The sequence below is a fragment of the Mustela erminea genome, chromosome 6 (assembly GCF_009829155.1).
Source record: "Mustela erminea isolate mMusErm1 chromosome 6, mMusErm1.Pri, whole genome shotgun sequence".
Taxonomy (NCBI): Eukaryota; Metazoa; Chordata; class Mammalia; order Carnivora; family Mustelidae; genus Mustela; species Mustela erminea.
The window spans coordinates 46,515,249-46,533,041 of NC_045619.1; the positions used below are offsets into that span (position 1 = coordinate 46,515,249).

Genomic DNA, 17,793 nt, shown 5'->3' on the forward strand with positions numbered 1-17,793 from the left:
CTAAAAGCCAATCACATACGTATAATTTAAACATAATAATCGTGGCTAGATTTAATCAATTCTACCGGACTGATTTATATCTATCGTTCATAGGCATCATTGACTTTAGTGGACAATCTGGTGACAAAAGAAAGAAGGTCTTATTACAAAGCAGTATTTCTTTTTGTGGGTTGTAGCGTTGCCAGGGGGTGCAGGTGGGGTGGAGGGGAGAACCTAGACTTCAGGTAAAAATAACTGACTCAGGAATCTCTTAACAAGCGAGAGCCCAATAAATTTAAATACAGATGGAGTTTGAAATCTTTGAATTTTTTAATATGTTCCACTTTTTTCTGTGTATGTATTTGTAATAATCAAAAACACAATTGTTTTTTGGATAATAACTTTATTTGCATTATTTACTCCTGTGAAATGGTTTAGGATTTACATTTGGAAAGAGCATTTGAGTCTCTTGAAATTAAAAGCTTCAATCATTGGTGTGTTAAATAATACAAATGACTAAATGGGTTTAGAACTCAGACTAAAATGTATTTTGCATTACTATATGGTAACTTTGAAGTTGCGACACTGCTGTTATGCCATGGAGATTTGTATTCTATCGTAGTTGTTGTGATTTCACATAATAGAATGAAAAGAAGCTGTGCATCTCTATCATCTACCCAGAAGGAAGGAGAGAACATATATCCTCTATTTACAGGAATTCATATACTTTGATTTTCTCTGAAATAAAATTTTTATTTTGTTTAAGATCCTTTGCTTTTCCTCAGTTGCACTCATTTGAATGTCTGGCCCATGTTAGACCCTCACATATATATTTACTTGTTCGTACTTGATTTTATCATCATTTTATCATCACCATTTTATGGGGAATCGTCAGAAATACATACCAACTTTTCTCAGGCAAGCAGAGAACTAAGGCAAATTATTCCAATGTTTTGATGCAATGAGCCGATGATTGCAATTTTTAAGCTAATTATTTCAAGTCCCTTCTTCACTTTAGCTAGGTAGTCTACATTTCTTTTTCAAATGCACAGCTTTTGCCTTCTTAGAAAGTTGCAATTTTGAGTGATTTTTAATCTTGATTTCCCATTTCACTTCCATTTGCCAAATTAATCTGAGGAACTTAGACTTTAATACTGTTTCCACAGTTACAAGCTTTGAGCTAATCATGGCCCTGGGAATTGAGTTCTCAAGTGTGTATACAACCCCCTTGACTCTCAGTTCCTAGCGTTGACTGTTGGAGCTCCAAATCTCGCCCGTGGGGATCAGGAGCAGTGGCTGCCTGCTCACAATGCCTGACAAACACGGGTGAGCCAGGAGTCAGTGGTTCCTAATCAGCATTTGCAAGAACCGAGGAACCCATCTTTGGTCTTGCAAAAGGGGAGAAGTGTATCCCATTATCTGTAGACGGTTTCCGCTGCCTTGCAGAACCAAAAGGAAGCTGTTGGACAAAAGGAAACCCCTGTTTCTCAGAACCACCAGGTGGACTGAGTTTTTCTTATCTCTTGGATTTTCCATTAAGCATCTTTCCATAGAACATAAAGCATGCTTGAAAGTTCAGTACTTTCCTCATTACCACATTTCTAAATCCAACTCAACCTTCAGGGTTGATCTCAAGTCTTACTTTCGGTATTAAGTTATGTTTTTTATATTGGGAAGAACTTTAGTCTATAGATAAGTACAGAAAATAATATAGCAGACAATTATGTCCTATTTGATGGTTTCGGTTAATAAAAAAAGTATCACTGATGGTGTTGATGCATTTCTTGCATCAACATACCCCCAACATAATTCTCCTTTCTCCCTCTCCAGAAGCAAGTTGTACCTGATCCTTAGGCTGTTGGCTCAAAGTTTTAAATGGTTGTACCATTTTCTGGATCTCAACTGTTTGCAAGCAGTCCAGTTCTAGCTTCCTAACATGGCCAACCTCTATGGCCCCTGACCCAAAGCAAGCATTAAAAGATCCTAAAGTATAAAAGCAGTGTGGAGCCGCGTCTGCCATTTTGACGGGGAACCATTCACCTCCTTGACTTCCCAACTCTCTGATTCCTGTAGCATTGAGCATTTGGTCCAGTTTCCAATCACTTCTTTTGTGCTAACTCTATGTATAGCAGCTGTATTGTTTCCTTGAAAAAAAAAATACATTCTCAAAAACAGTTCCATTTTTCTTTTACAACAAACTGTGAAAGAGTCCTCTTAGGGTTTTAGTATCACAGTCGATTATGCTTGTAAGTCAATCTCTTTATCAGAGAAGTGTCACTTAGAAGTGTGCTTTACTTCATAGAATAGATGCTATTGCAACCATCCAACAGTCATTGATAACCAACTATGGTCAAGTTAGCAAAGTAAGCATAATGAGATACAAGAAATGCATAAAGATTTGGTTTCCCTGTCGTGGGCAAAATGATTATGATACCTTTTTGAAAATACATAGTTAACAACTTCATGCTTTAAATATAGTATCAGCACCCATGGCTTAAATAAAGGTTGTGTTGTTAATTTTGTAACTTGACTTATGTTTGGGGAATTTTTAAGGATTTAGTTCTTTTTTCCAAAATAACCTGAAAATCAAGAGTGTGCACCCCAACAATTGAATAACAACTGTTTACCTTAGACCAAATTATCAGTACCATGGGCTTCTTTACCAGAGTTTGAAAATGCATTTTTAGACCTTCTTCTTTTGCCTTGTACTGGCAACAGATGACTGTATAGGGAAACCGCCAAGTCTGGCATTACAGAACTTACACAGCATGTGACTGTGTGTGAACACAAATTAAAGATGTCCTAAGGCTTGGATTACTGAAATGTAGTTGGCCGTATATTCCATTCTGTCATCTGGACTGAAACTAAAGACCAACACGCATTTCAGTGAAATTCCTTGGGAACTGATTATGCCTTTGCATTATTTATTATGACTAGACAAATTGCACCATCTTTTTCACTAACGTCATTTAAAATTTCAGGTAACATGTCCCTATAACTTTATCTCCCCTAAAAATGCCATAAAACACCATGAGTGTGAATTTATCAGTCACAGAAATTGTTGTGGTCAGTCATCGGTCAGGAACTGAATGCCTTGAACGACAGATGACTGTCATTTTGATTTCTTTTTTCTTTTCTTTATTTTTCAGACACTGCAAATGGACGTAAGCAGGCTGAACATAACCTTGCTTCGGATATTCCGCCAGGGAGTGGCCGCAGCTCTAGGAATCTTACCCCAGCAAGTGCACATCAACCGCCTCGTTGTAAGATGCCAACATTTTGCATTCCCAGAGTACAAACTTTGATTTTTATTGTAGGCTTCCATAATAAAGAATGCCCATGCTATTTTTCTATGGCCCATGAGCCAAATTTGGCATGCCACCTGTTTATGCAAGGAAAGTTTCATTGGAACAAGCCCCACCCATTTTTTTCCCAGATTGTCTATGGCTGCTTTCTGGCTGCAATGGTAGAGTTGAGTAGTTGCAACAGATTTTTGACTAAATTGAAAGCTATACTATTTGCTGGCTGGCCCTTCCCAGAAAAAGTTTGTCAACCCTCTCACAGTTCAAGGCTAGCTCTACCCTGATAGGTGTGACTAGAGGAGCTGAAAATACTTGTCTCACCAACCCAATGGTACTCCCAAAATATTCTCCCTAAGAGTGAAAGCTTCTACGTCCGTGAAGACACTGTCTCCAGACTGTAACTATTAAAACCCTTCAAGTGTGTCAAGATGACAAATATATTGGCAAATAAAGAGTAAAGAAGAACCAAATCTTAAGGACAGCAGCCCAAATGGAATGCAAGAATAAATAATGCCGGGGCTCCTGGGTGGCTCAGTCAGTTAAGCGCCTGCCTTTGGCTCAGGTCAATGATCCCAGGGTTCTGGGTTGATTCCTACATTGGGAGGGGGGAGGTCTCCGCTCAGCGGGGAGCCTGCTTCTCCCTTGGCCTCTGCCTTATGAATAAAATTAAAAAAACTAAAAAAAAAAAAAAAAAACCCTAGGATAAAAAAGAATAATGCTGAAAAATCACGAGAACACTTAGGTTGAGTATCTGGGGTGGGGATGAGGTGAAGCGGAAGACTCTTCTGTAGAAAGCCCACTTCAGACCTACCTGTCAACACTTCACATCACTTCTTTCCCCTTCCCTCCATGTTTGGGACCGTTGATGTTGCCCAGCTGCCTGCTCCCATCGGCACGTGAAGGAGGGTGTGAGCAAAGGGCAAAGACTGTCAAATCCAAATGATAGGATTTTCTTTTTGTAAACAGCTGATTACCCAAGGTTCCTCTGAGAAGGGACTCCGGGACCATCTTACTTATCTCTTACTGTATCTTCTCCTTGCTGTCAGTTCTGACGCTCCTGCCTGAGCTCGTCTTTTTCTTCCATCAGTATCTGCACTTTCAGCTACAAAGAAGAATTTCCTTTTTATTTTGGTTTAGAGCTTTTGTCTCTCTTTGCTTTTTCTGTGTGTGGAGAGTGAGTTGTTTCAGGTCCCGTAATAACTTCTCTTCTGTAAGCCAGCTTTCCTTGGGACTAAATAAGCTGAAAAAAAATAATAATCCATCAAAGTTTTTAATGCAGTACGATTGAAGAGGAAATGCAATATTGCCCAATATCCTAAAAGAGCTAAATTGGTTATTTCTATCCAGGGCATAGCTGGCTCAAGTGAGAAGACAGAGGTATTAGAGATGTCTGAGAGCCAGACCTAAACTCTGTGTGTGTGTGTGTGTGTGTGTGTGTGTGTGTGTGTGTGTGTGTTAGATATCTTAAGTATACTTTGAGGTGTATAGATTTAAGGAGCATAATGGCTCTTTGCAGAAATAAGAGATTGGCCACACCCAAGGAAGTACATGCTCATCCTCAGAGAATGCTAGTGGCATTTATATGTATCTGTTTCCAAGAGCAATTATTATAATGCCGGGAGCTACGATGAAGCCAAGGGCAGTGGAGCTCAGTAATTCAGAGCACTGCTTCGGAGGCACAGACAGAACTGTACTCCATTTCCGGCTTGACCTTATCCCAGTTCTGTGACCTTAGGCAAGCCACTTCAGTTTCTTCTATTACAAATTGGAGATAACCGTAATACCTACACCCCGGAGGTGTTTTGAGCATTAAATGAGATAACAGATTTACCATGCTCAGGAATGTGTCAGGCACAAAACAAGTGATCTGTTCCTACCGTTGCTGTTACTAGGTCAGAAACTAAATTATTATAAACATGTTTTACACGAACATTAGGCTATGTTTAGTCATTGTCTGATGTCCCCTGCAAACACAAAAATTGTTTTTAACTTAATTTTTTTTAAAGATTTTATTTATTTATTTGTCAGAGAAAGAGAGAGAGCGAGCTCAAGCAGAGGGAGCAGCAGGCAGAGGGAGAAACTAACTTACCCCTGAGCAGGGAACCTGATGTGGGACTCATTTCCAGGACCCCAAGATCAAGACCTGAGCCGAAGGCAGATGCTTGACCAACTGAGCTACCAAGGAGTCCCCGGAAATGTTTTTTCTGGATTGCTAGTATACTGATATTGCATTTTATTTTTTATTATTTTAAAATTTTATTTATTTATTTATTTATTTATTTATTTATTTATTTGACAGACAGAGATCACAAGTAGGCAGAGAGGGAGGCAGAGAGAGAGAGGAGGAAGCAGGCTCCCTGCAGAGCAGAGAGCCCAGTCTGGGCCTCGATCCTGAGATCATGACCTGAGCTGAAAGCAGAGGCTTTAATCTACTGAGCCACCTAGGCACCCCCTGAAATTGCATTTTAGTGTAAGTGCTGCCAAAGTGAGCACGACACTGCGTTTTTATACCCGGCTGAACTGATAAGTTGCATTGAAAGAACATTTTCTAGCACAAGAGAACTCTACATATCAAAAAGAAAAGACCAGCAACAATTTCCTCTAGAAAGGCACTGTCTAAATTGTAAAGCAGAATCTGTCAGTGACAATATCATTTTTGTTTAGTGTTTGGTTTTGTGTGTGTATGTGACATATCAGCCATTTATGGTATGAAATCCTGTTTCCTTTTCAGGTAATGAGGTAATACTAAGAAGAAAGTAGCAGGATATTACTGCACAGTGTATGCATTTCTACCAAGGATAGTTTTTTTTTTATTTTAAGATTTTATTTATTAGAGAGAGGGAGAGGAAGAGTGGAGAAGGAGAGTAAAAGGGAGCTGAGCAGAGAGCCTGATGTGGGACTCGATCCCACGACCCTAGGATCATGACCTGAGCCGAAAGCAGATGCTTTAACCCACTGAGCCACCCAAGCGTCCCCCAAGGATAGACTTTAAAAGTATAATATATTTGAGGAGAGGGACAGGATTGGGGAAGCAACTTCAAAGCTCATCTAGCATCAGCTTCCTTAGTTAGCCCAGCCCTCACATTGATACAGGTTATAAGGAAAATATATGGAGTCGTGAGGGCTAATAATTGCACTGCTACATCAGGTTTTATTTAATTCATTTGCTTTTTAAACACTTCTTTAAACACAATTGCTCTGGGAACGTCTGAAAGCTGTTTTTCAAAAATTACAATACGGAGTGGCAATTAAACCAGCTTCCAGGGAAATACAAAGTTACAAATCTTGAAAGAAAGTCATTGGAAGATTCCAGGCTTCAGGCTGATAATATTAAGTGTGCCAGATAACTAGCAAACCTTATCTCCAAGATGCCTTTGGAGCTTCTAGGCTTCTAATTTTCTTTAATGATTCTAGAGAAAAGGTGAAAATATTTCCCAAAGCTGTTTAAAATGTCTATTAACCTATACAAATAATCTGCTTTTACTAGGAAAAGAAGAACAGTGTTGAACTATTTGTGTCTCCTGTAAACCGAAAAGGAGGGACTTCAGATGCTTTGCCGTCTGAGGAAGTGCTGCGTTCACTTAATATAAATGTTTTACATCAAAGTTTATCCCAATTTGGAATTATAGGAGTCTCCCCTGAGGTATGTTATTCATGGGATATTTCATTTAGAAACGTGCACAGTTTGTGTGACAGGGTAACTCGATCCCAGGAGGTGTTGAAATGAAAGCTGTTTATGGTGTGTTATTTGATAATAAAAATCTCCCTAAGGGTCAGACTTCTCTGACCCTCAAACTTAATATGTTTATTCCTTAAGGAAATTTATTTTCACATAAAAGTTCCATTCTGAGACACTTTCTTCTCTAAATCTTTATGGTCTTGTAACTTATTTCGACTTATCCAGTAAATTATACCAAAGAGAAACCATTTGGATATATTTGTCAGGTGATTGCTTGAAACTGTAGGGTCAAAGGAAAACCACCCTGCTTTCTTCCCTAACAGGTGTACTCCTCACTGCCTTCATGGTCAAAGTGGTTACCAGATACTCACCTTTGTCCACAACTTTGGAATTAATTGGAAATGCATTTTTGTTTGTTTGCTTTGGTTTGTTTCCCAAGGAACCCTGTTTTAACCTTGTTTTTCCCAAGGAACCCTGTGGATAGAGGCTTCATAGTGTTTTCTAAATTTGACATTTTAAAAAAAGATTTTATTTATTTATTTGACAGACAGAGATCACAAGTAGGCAGAGAGGCAGACAGAGAAAGAAGGAAGCAGGCTCTCGGCTGAGCAGAGAGCCTGATGAGGAGCTCGATCCCAGGACCCTGGGATCATGACCCGAGCTGAAGGCAGAGGCCTCAACCCACTGAGCCACCCAGGTGCCCCATAAATTTGACATTTTTTAAATTGCCCCCATCGTCTCTGCCATCCTCACTTCTGAATAAATTGAGTCCCCCCCCCTTTTTTTACTACTTCTGCTTCATCGCACTGTAACAAACTCACTAGAATGATCACCATCCTAAATATATGTAATTAAATCCGTGAAATCATAGAATCAGACTTGAGGGAATGTATGCGAACATTTTATAGATGCAGAAAGTAAGGCCTGTTGAAATGAAGTGACTTCATCAAAGTGACAAGCAAGTGGAGTATAAAACAACATCTGACATCTAGACATCTTGATTCCTAGTCTCTTCCCCTTTGCAGGAAAGCACAATGCCACTCATCTCAGCAAATATCACAGGTGTGGTGCAGACAGCTTGGATACCAGACTGAATTTGAGTCCCAAAGCCAGCCACTGGGATGCATGTGACCCTGGGCAGGTGATTTAATGTCTGTGAGATTAAATCTGTCTTTGCATAATATTGGCCTCTCGGAGCCTCAGTCTCTTCCTTTCCAAAATGGATCGATTTAAAAAAACAAAAAAACAAAAAAACAAAAAGGTATAGTGTTTATCTCATAGACTTGAAATATGAATTAAACTTTAGAAATCCATATGGAAGTCCTCACCTACAGTAGGCACCGAATATAATTTGAACGCAGGACAGGTTTTTTTCGGGCAGGATGAAAATGTGTTTCATCTTCAAACCATGACTGGAACAGCCACCCCCAGCTGCTCTGGCTGCATTAAGGTCTGCTCCCCTCCTTGCCCTCTCCAAGCTCTGCCCACCCCCTGTCACATACACAGGGGATTTTTCTCTCTTGCCACATAGTCATCGTTCTAAAAGCAAATCTGGCCGTGCCCTCCGAACGTCAGGATTCTTCTCTGGCTTCCTAAATGCTACAGAATCAGGTCTGGATTTCTTAATATGATCCGAGGCCCTTTGTGCACTGGGCTTTCTAATAGTTGAGCAACATCCTCCTAGTTTCAGCAAGTCCAGACTCAGAGGGTATCAGGACACCCCCATACCGTCTCTTCCCTCCAGGCTGGTGCCTATGTCGATCTGTCTGCCCAACCTTCGTTCAGTACCTGGCATATAGTGGGCACACAGACAGCTGAGTGTTGTGTAGATAATATCCAAGTTGAACAACTAAATGAATAAACAAACAAACAAACAAATAAAATGTGATTTTTGCTTTCAACAAATTTGTATGCTAGTAGGGCAAATAAGACGTAAGCCACCAAGGAGAATATAGGGGTAGGTGTAGGTAATGGTACCACACTGAGCTGTAAGAGCTTTGAGGAAGAAGAGGCCGCCTCCTGCTTCCGAGAAGAAGAGAGGGTCCATGTGAGCTATAACCCCCAAACCCCTCACCAACCGAACTGCATGTGACTCTGACGGGCCTCCCTTTTGTTTCAAACCAAACCCCATTTTCCTATCTAGGTCCTGGACCTAGGCCATGCACACTGTCTTGCTCAGGACAATTCTTCAAAATTTAAGAAGACCACTGGGTTAATTTATTCTTCTTCCAGTAAGCTTTCAGTGAATATTATAAGCATCCCTCCCTGTTGCTTTATTCTGAGTTTAAGTGAATCATCCAGATTTGCAAGCCCAGAGAAGCTCACCAAACCAAAACCTAGTTAAAATCAAGTGTTTGTCCTTCAATACACTTCAGCCAAGTAAAGATGAGGAGCTTGTCACAAAACTATGAACCCACAGTAGACCTTAGGTCTGTACTGCACTTGAATAATGGAAGTGTATTTGATGGTCAAAATGGGATATATTTTATGAAAATAGAGGAATTTAGAAATCTAAGAAAATCTAGAGTCTAGAAATTATTACATCATAGAAGACTAGGAAGTATTTTAATTGGATATAAGAGGCATTTCATTAAGGACAGATGGATTGTTGGAGGGCCTTTGTTCAGGCACTTCTGGAATGGACCCAGCATTGCCCTCTGACCTGAAGCTCTAATGCACAAACAGGAGAAAACCATCTATGGTCATGGGCAGCCTCAGCCACGTATAGTCCACAGGGGCACTGAGGAAGCATTTGTTAATATTTGTTTAAGCTGGTGATGGTATCCCGTGAGTTTCCTCATGTCTTTAGTCATTACTGTCAGTAATGTGTGAGAACAGCTTATGCCTCAACCCATTCTTTCACATTTTTATCCCAAAGTTATAGCTGTACTATAATAACTAACATGTTTATTAACAGGGAAAAAAAAGAATATTTGTATTTTGGTTGTTCATCCTTTATCTGGATTACAGAACACTGTGAATGATGTCTCAAAGAATTCATTTCCCAAACTTACATTACTTTCAGGGAAGGATGTGTTTTCTGCTGTTGTCCTTTCTTAATTTGCTTGTTTGCTGTTGTTTGTTTGTTTTTTTAATTAGAAATGACTCGTGACGGGGCGCCTGGGTGGCTCAGTGGGTTAAAGCCTCTGCCTTTGGCTCAGGTCATGATCTCAGAGTCCTGGGATCGGCGCCCCCGCATCGGGCTCTCTGCTCAGCGGGGAGCCTGCTTCCTCTTCTCTCTCTGCCTGCCTGTCTGCCTACTTGTGATCTCTGTCAAATAAATAAATAAAATCTTTAAAAAAGAAAGAAAGAAAGAAAGAAATGACTCATGAGAAACAAAAATACCAAACAGAGAATTACTTTTGTTCATTCATCTGTTTTCACTTTGAATCTAAGTTTTATTTGGAGAAAAGACATTATTTCTTTTATATATTTTTATGACCTAGCATGATGTAGGCACTTCAATATTATTTTATTATAAGATGCTCGTAAACATAGAAGTAGACTTCCTGTTGCCTTGTAAGTTAAAGCTTAAGGAAATAAAATGAAATTCATTATTTTAACTTCTATTTTTAGATGTTTTTATAAAATTAATTTGAGTATTAAATAATTAATTAATTAAAATCTATTGAAACACTAAGCTCTACACTGATAATAAAAATGATTTTAGGATTTGCTGTTTTTGCATAATTGCCAATTTTTCCCTCTTGACAGTTCTTCTGCTTCAAAGGACAAAGTTACCTTCTTTAAATAACAGGCCATTGTGCTGAATGATAGCTTTTGTGGAATATTTCCAAAGAGAAAAAAAACACACCAAATAAATATGTACCGTAACCCATGACTACGGCGACTGTTCATTCCTTGAAACTGCAACATGAGTCAGGGATTTAAAGAATTTTCATCCTGGCCCTCCAGCGCAGAGGAGAAATGTGATTACTGTTAACATGTGTCAGATCATTCAAAATGAACTGTTCACTTTGTGCACAACCCAGTGGAAGTTGGGCATTTGTCAAACAAAATTACATTGTTGGTGGATATACCTCATTTATCTGCCTAGTTCAACCAATTTGCCAGATAATTTATAATATTTCCGTTCCATTCTTATTCTGTGTGCCTATCTCTTCTCAAAAGCTTTAGCTTCTAAGTCTCCGTATCATCTCTCCTAACATTTGGGATGTCTCGCACCACTTGGGATCAGAATTGGTTTTAAAAAAAAAAGCCAATAAAACAACTATATTGCATCAAATTATTAAATAGGATATAGAGATGTCGTGTTATGGATAGAGGAAATTGCCCAAATTTTAAGTAGTAAGCTAAAACAAAACCTAGCAACTTTTTTCACGGCAACAAAGTTAAAGGGCAAAGCGATATAGAGAGATGTAGCTGTGAAATCACAGGTAAATATGGTACAGGGGCATTGGGCTTGACCTGACCATGGAGACTCTGAATTATTGAACCCTCAGCCCCTCAGGCAAAGGTTACATTGGAGATTCATGGGGGTTACAATCTTTTGTCTTGTGGGATCTTAACTACTAACTTTTCCATTTATGACCTTGTCCTTATCAATTTTTTAGATCTCTGTACAAATGTAGTAGGGCTCAGCAGTAATGGCATGACTCAGAAGGAAATCTATTTACCAAGAAGGTGCAGTGACTAAGTTCTAGGAGTTCAAAACATGTGCTTTTCTAACTGGGAGTGGGGGAGTGGGGGTAGGAGGTTAATTCTTCCCCCAGCTCCACTTTGGTTAAAAGAGAAAACAAAACAGATTTGTCTTAAGCAGAAAGGAACATGTTGATGTTCTAGGAGGTGTCGAACTATAGCAGAAAAAAGAAAAAGAAATGAAGCAAATAAGGTTAGGAACACAAAATCTCTTTCCACCCACCTAACCACCCCTTTTTATCCAAATTTTACATGAACTAAAGCTCCGATCCTCATACTTGAATTTGACAAGTTTAGGCTGCCTACTTGAAGGCTTAACTAGTTTGCTTTTATAGCAAGGAAGAGATGTTATTTAGTTGCCTGTAACAAACTCATTTCCATGTTTATACCTGATTTCTATAAGAGTTTTCTTTTGTACTAGTTTCTAGCTATAAACATAGCTGGAAACTGTATTTATTATATAATAATTAAACTATATATATATATTTATTGCATTAAATATGATCTAGCTGAGGTCAAAGAGTAAGAAACAAGTCACCATTTGAATCCAAGACTTCCTTTCCAGAAGGATATTGGTTTCGTCTTTTTTTTTTTTTTTAAAGATTTTATTTATTCATTTGAGACAGAGAGATACAGAGAGAGAGTATGAGCAGGGGTAGAGGCAGAGGGAAAAGAAGCAGACTCTTACTGAGCTGGGAGCCCAATGAAGGGCTTGATCGCAGGACCCTCAGATCATGACCTAAGCCGAAGGCAGCCGCGTAACCATCTGAGCCACCCAGGCACCCCAGATACTTGGTCTCTATTCATTTCATCAGGCGAGTATTTTCAGATTCTCCCTCAACTTACCACTTACATGTTTTTAAAAGATATACCACTTACATGTTTTTAAAAGATATACAAATCGGGGTGCCTGAGTGACTCAATTGGTTAAGCGTCTGCCTTTAGCTCAGGTCATGATCCCAGGGTCCTGGGATTGAGCCCCACGTTGGGCTCCCTGCTCAACTTGTAGCCTGCTTCTCCTTCTCTCTCCCACCTCCATCCCCCCTCATCATACTTGCTCTATCTCTCTCTCTCTCTCTCACTTTCTCTCTCTCTTAAATAATAAAATCTTTTTTAAAAAAGATATACAAAAGATATACAAATCATTTATTATATCTATGAATTTGTGTCTTAGAAAGTTGGCAAGATGTTATGGTGAGCATATCCGTGTTTTATAAACAAAGGATGTTAGCAAAGGATGTTACACTAGTAAGTATAAAACTAAGACATTCATTCAACTCCTTCAAGTCATTTTTATAATCACAATTGAACTCTAAGATCCTTTCTGTTCTGTGTTGCTCAAGTCCCCAGCAACACTCACTTGAGTTCTAGGATAAAAGTTTTCATAAAGTAGTTTTTTTAAGGCAAATATTCTTTTTGTCTAATTTACAAATATTGAATATATTTTATTTTTTAAAAAGTCTTGAAAAATAATTAACAATCACTTCAAAGTTCAGATTAGGTCACTTTTTGTTCAAGGCGCCTTTTTTTTTTTCTTTTTTCTTTTTTTTTTTTTTTTGAGACCTATTGATTTCTCATGATCCTGTGAGTTGACAAGGATTGGCTAGGTTGAAGTCACCCCAGTAGTCACATTAAACTGGGCATTCATCAGCCACTGGTGTGCCCAAGAGAATCTCATTCCCTACCACCTTGCTCCGCGTGGCTTTTCATCATTTAATATCCTGTTGCTCAAATCTTTCTTAACTGATGGAGACAAGATCCAAGGACAGACAACTATTCTCACTAAAGGGAATAAAAGGCATATTCAACAAATGGAATTTTATTTTAGATATTTTTTTTTGTTTACTCATTTGAGAGAGATACAGAGACAGAGCACAAGCAGGGGGAGAGGCAGAGGGAGAAGGAGAAAAAGACTCCCTGCTGAGCTGGGATCCGGACATGGGGCTTGATCCCAGGACCTGGGGATCATGACCTGAGCCGAAGGCAGATGCTCAACCACCTGAGCCACCCAGGTGCCCAACAAAATGGAATTTTAGAGGCACAGAAGCATTTGACTTTTATTCAGCTTTTATGTTTACCCTAACCATAGACCATTTGATTGCAAGCTAGAGTTTCCTTAACTATAAACCTATAAATTTCACTGAATTATAAAATTTAATTGCACTCTAAGATGTGATACTAGGAGGTATAAAACTAAGACATTTGTTCACATTTTATTCAACTTCCTCTCCTTGTTTCACCCACTAACTGGCAAGCCAAAATAATTTAAAAAGCATAAATAAAACTATTTATTTTACCTTTTATTACCAAATAGTTCTGGACTTTCTGATGGTCTCTGTTGTTTTAAATAAAATATAATATCCTAATAATTGGTATGGTCGAGGTGAAACGATCAGATTTTGACAAAGTGGACTGCATTTAAAGGGGAAAAAAAAAAGATTTGATGAAAGAGAAAAAAAAAAGAAGGAAATGATGCAGATATTATTGCTCTGTTTATAAAGACATCATGAGATTTTGTCTGCACCTGTTTCACTTTTGTTTAAAAGTCAAGAGCTACACGTAAGCCAGGGTGTCGGTGCTGTGGGAGGGGACTTAACACAGAGTAAAGAAAGCTTCCGAAACAATTTCTTCAACACAGAAGAGAACAGAACTCTTTCACTTTATGAACCAGGTAATTTCTGAGAGAGACTGGTGGAGGGATGTTTACGAAGTTCAGGACCCAATTTGCCATGTCAGGCATGCTTGCTCCTGGACAGGAGATAAAATCATCTCTTAGTGTATACGGACGGCAGTCCTCGTCTTAGATCAGGTTGAGAAGCAGCTCTCCTTGCGGGGGAGGTAGGTGTGTTCTACTCCACTGAATGGAATCAAGCTAAAAATATGTTTAGTGTCTGATAAGAACGCCATTCTCCTCAAACTCTCCTTTAACGTCGGACTTTCTGTTTTGCTTTTAAAGAAAAATGTTTTACAAGGGCAGCACGAAGCGGACAAAATCTGGAGCAAAGAAGGATTTTATGCTGTTGTCATTTTTCTCAGCATCTTTGTTATTATAGTAACGTGTTTGATGGTAAGTGGGCTTCTTTCTGTATTTTATCCCTTACCGAGCCACTGCTTAGTATTATTGGATACACTGCCATTCAAAGGAATGTTGAAAAGTCTGGGAACAGAAGCTAAGCTACTATCCTGGTAGACTGGGGGTGTTTCTCTGACAGCAGAGTGATAGGAAAGGAAAACCTATGGAATTATGGATTCTGACCTGCAGAATAAGGTTGTAATTGCAGTGGGGCCTTTGGTAACTTGATCAACCTGGGATGAAGCTTTAGAAAGTGATGTACCCAGATCCCTAGAGCCCTCAAAGTCAATAAAGTCTCATGGGCACACTTAGGGCTTACTTTATTTTTTCTTTCATATCATCTTGATGGAACTCAGGAAAAATTTGAAAAAGAAACATGTCTTAGGGGCAAGTTTATATCTTCAGTAGTGGTTGATTTCCTTATTTTTAAAAGACCTGGATTGCATTCTATGAAATTCTATGCACTAAAATGAGATGATTATAGGCTCAAAAACCACATAATTCACTGTGAACTAAATTTTTAGGTAAATGAATACAAAAAGTATAAAAGTGTACACTGCAAATAGCTCTATAAAGTACAAATTACAAATGTGTAGCCTTTAAAAGTACTTTTCTAATTTAAAAAAAAAAAAAGGAACCCAGAATAAACCCACTACACTAGAAAGTGCTCTTTGGTATTGAATGAGTTAAGAGATACTTTTCAAATACATTGGTAAGATTTTCCTATTCTTTTGAAAATTCTGTGTTGTAATTTAAAATATTTGAAGTTTACAAATGGGTTTTAATGTTTTTTCCTTTGTGCTGCATTCTTTTTAATTGTGTACATTTTCAAACATATTCCTTCTTAGTTTTTAAATGTTCCCCCAAAGACAACAAATTACTTACTCTTTCCACAACCAACAGTGTTGCTAAGTGTCTTATGGTTTTTGTTCACTTATGCTCCCCCTGCTAGGAAGGGGTTTATGTTAGAAAGATCAGGGCTTACTTGGGAAAGACAGGGGCTGTGTAAGTCTAAAGTTGAAGGATATAAAACAATTAAGGCCTTCAATAGGGTGACGATGGGTGTATCTCCTCGAGTCTGAATGTAGGAAGTAGTAAGGACATCCTCAAGCTTCCATCATCACGAATCCAGAGGCATCTGTCTCTTATGGGAAGATCCGTAGAAAGAAGATTTCTAGAAATTGTGACACAATAAACATAAGAAAATTTAAGAATTGAGTAAGAAAATCAGTTTTTGTGTATTAAATGGTGGAGATTAGGGAAAAGAAATTAAGGAGACAAAGTTGGAGGTTTTAGGGAAACTGTGGCAGAGACCACTGGACATTTTTTAGTTTCTTAGAAGGTATAGGTTTTTTTTTTTTAATACTTAATTGCACTTTAAAATACATGGGTCTTCTTTTCCTTAAAACAGGAAACCTTGAGTGGTGTTTTTCTCTCTTGTCAGGCACATTTATGGTGTTTTTCTGCTTCACAGATGAAAAGATGAGAGGAAAAGGAGAATAGAAAGGGGTAAAGGGTGCTAAAAGTAGAGATTGTTCAGGCAGGAAAGGGGTGAGATTGAGCAGAGCAAAGGCAAGGAGGGAAGTGGCAAAGCAGAGTTTGATTTTACCTTGTAGGACACGATCCAAGTTCTGCATCTCTAGCTCAAGGAGCCTCCTTGTCTCCACCCTGACTGGCTAAACCTGCAGGGCATATATTGGTCTCCTGAGGCAAAAGGAGCTGTCCTGGCCACACTCTCAACCACTCAAGACCAGAGAACAGCTCTTCTTTTCCCAGTGTGAATGGGAACGGTGCAGAGTACCAAAGAAAAAGTCAGAAACCTAGATAAGTCTGCCCCAATGTTACTGAAACAAATCGAGAAAGGAATGTTTCAAAAGTATAGGTGATCGCAAGTGGATCCATCCACTTGTTCAGTCCACAAATTCCTGCAGAGGACCCCCTGTGGACCTGTGGTTGATGCTGTGGCCAAGAAGAGCGCAAGACAGGTGGGGTCCCTCTTCTTGTGGGGCCTAAACTCCAGAGGCAGACACAGACAATAATTAAGTTAGTATTTTTTTTTTTTTAATCAAATAGCAGACATATGTGTGATTCCAAGTATTTGGCCTTCTGGAAAAGGCAAAACCACAGAGACAGTGAAGAGATCACTGGTTGCCAAAGGTCGCGGGGGAGGGGATAAATAGTGGAGAGCCACAGAGTTTCAGGGCAGTGAAACTATTCTGTGTGACACTGTAGTGATGGCTACATGACATCATGGATTTGTTAAAACCCGTAGAATGTGTAACCCAATGAGCAAGCCCTACTGTAGACTATGGACTTTAGTTAATTGTAACGAATCAATACTGACTCATCAGTTGTGACATGTGTAATCACACTCGTGCAAAACGTCTGTGGAAGTAGCAGAATGCGGCTACACGAGGACTCTGTACTCTCTACTGTTTTCTGTAAACTTAAAACCGCTCTTAAAAAACAAAGTCTAGTCATTTCTTTTTAAAATCAAATATTATTCAGTGCCATGAAGAGATACCAGAATATGAGTGGAAACAGAGCACTTTGAGACTCCTGAGACACGTGAAAATGTGGGGAGGGGGCCTCGCAGGCAGAGGACACGGGGGTGTGGGGCCGCTGGCGTGGGAGGACGCTCGTCTCTCCAGGTTCGGCAAGAAGGGTGCAGGCTGCAAGTTGTAAAGCAAAGTCTTGGTGTGATTTGACATGTATGTTTACAAGAGCAGGTATTCTGCTGGTGAAGAGTGGTTGGAGACAGAGCACCAGGTGAAGTGTGGAAGCAGGAGGACTCTTCTGGAAGCCACTGTGTTAGCCTAATGATAAAGATGATAATTGTCCAGAGTAGGGATGGTGGTAGACATGGAGAGATGGTCTTGATGGTGGTGGAGATGGAGAGAAGTGAACGGTTGGGACTTTTTTGCAAATAGAAACCGCAGGACTTGCTGTGTACTGATTCTCAGGGAGAAGGAAAGAAAGAAATTAAGGTTGATTCCTCATTTATTTGGCTGAGTACCTGGGTGGTGGAGCTCCCATTTTCGGGGAGAGGAATAAGTTGGAGGTGGGGATCGTGAGAGAAGCAACACTTTTGATTTGGGTTC

General features: G+C 39.3%; 1 protein-coding gene across 4 annotated transcripts in view; it reads left to right on the top strand.

The window, feature by feature from the left end:
- The window catches only part of PTPRR (protein tyrosine phosphatase receptor type R), a 238,349-nt gene that overhangs the window by 124,392 nt on the left and 96,164 nt on the right, over window positions 1–17,793 (top strand). For 2 of the 4 annotated variants that reach the window (XM_032347034.1, XM_032347036.1), the window contains 3 exons: window positions 3,129–3,242; window positions 6,769–6,924; window positions 14,576–14,686. In XM_032347034.1, coding sequence (XP_032202925.1) covers window positions 3,129–3,242; window positions 6,769–6,924; window positions 14,576–14,686 — 381 coding nt within the window. Of the gene's footprint in view, window positions 1–3,041; window positions 3,046–3,128; window positions 3,243–6,768; window positions 6,925–14,200; window positions 14,291–14,575; window positions 14,687–17,793 lie in introns of those variants that run through there. The other 2 variants (XM_032347037.1, XM_032347038.1) reach the window with 2 other exon arrangements.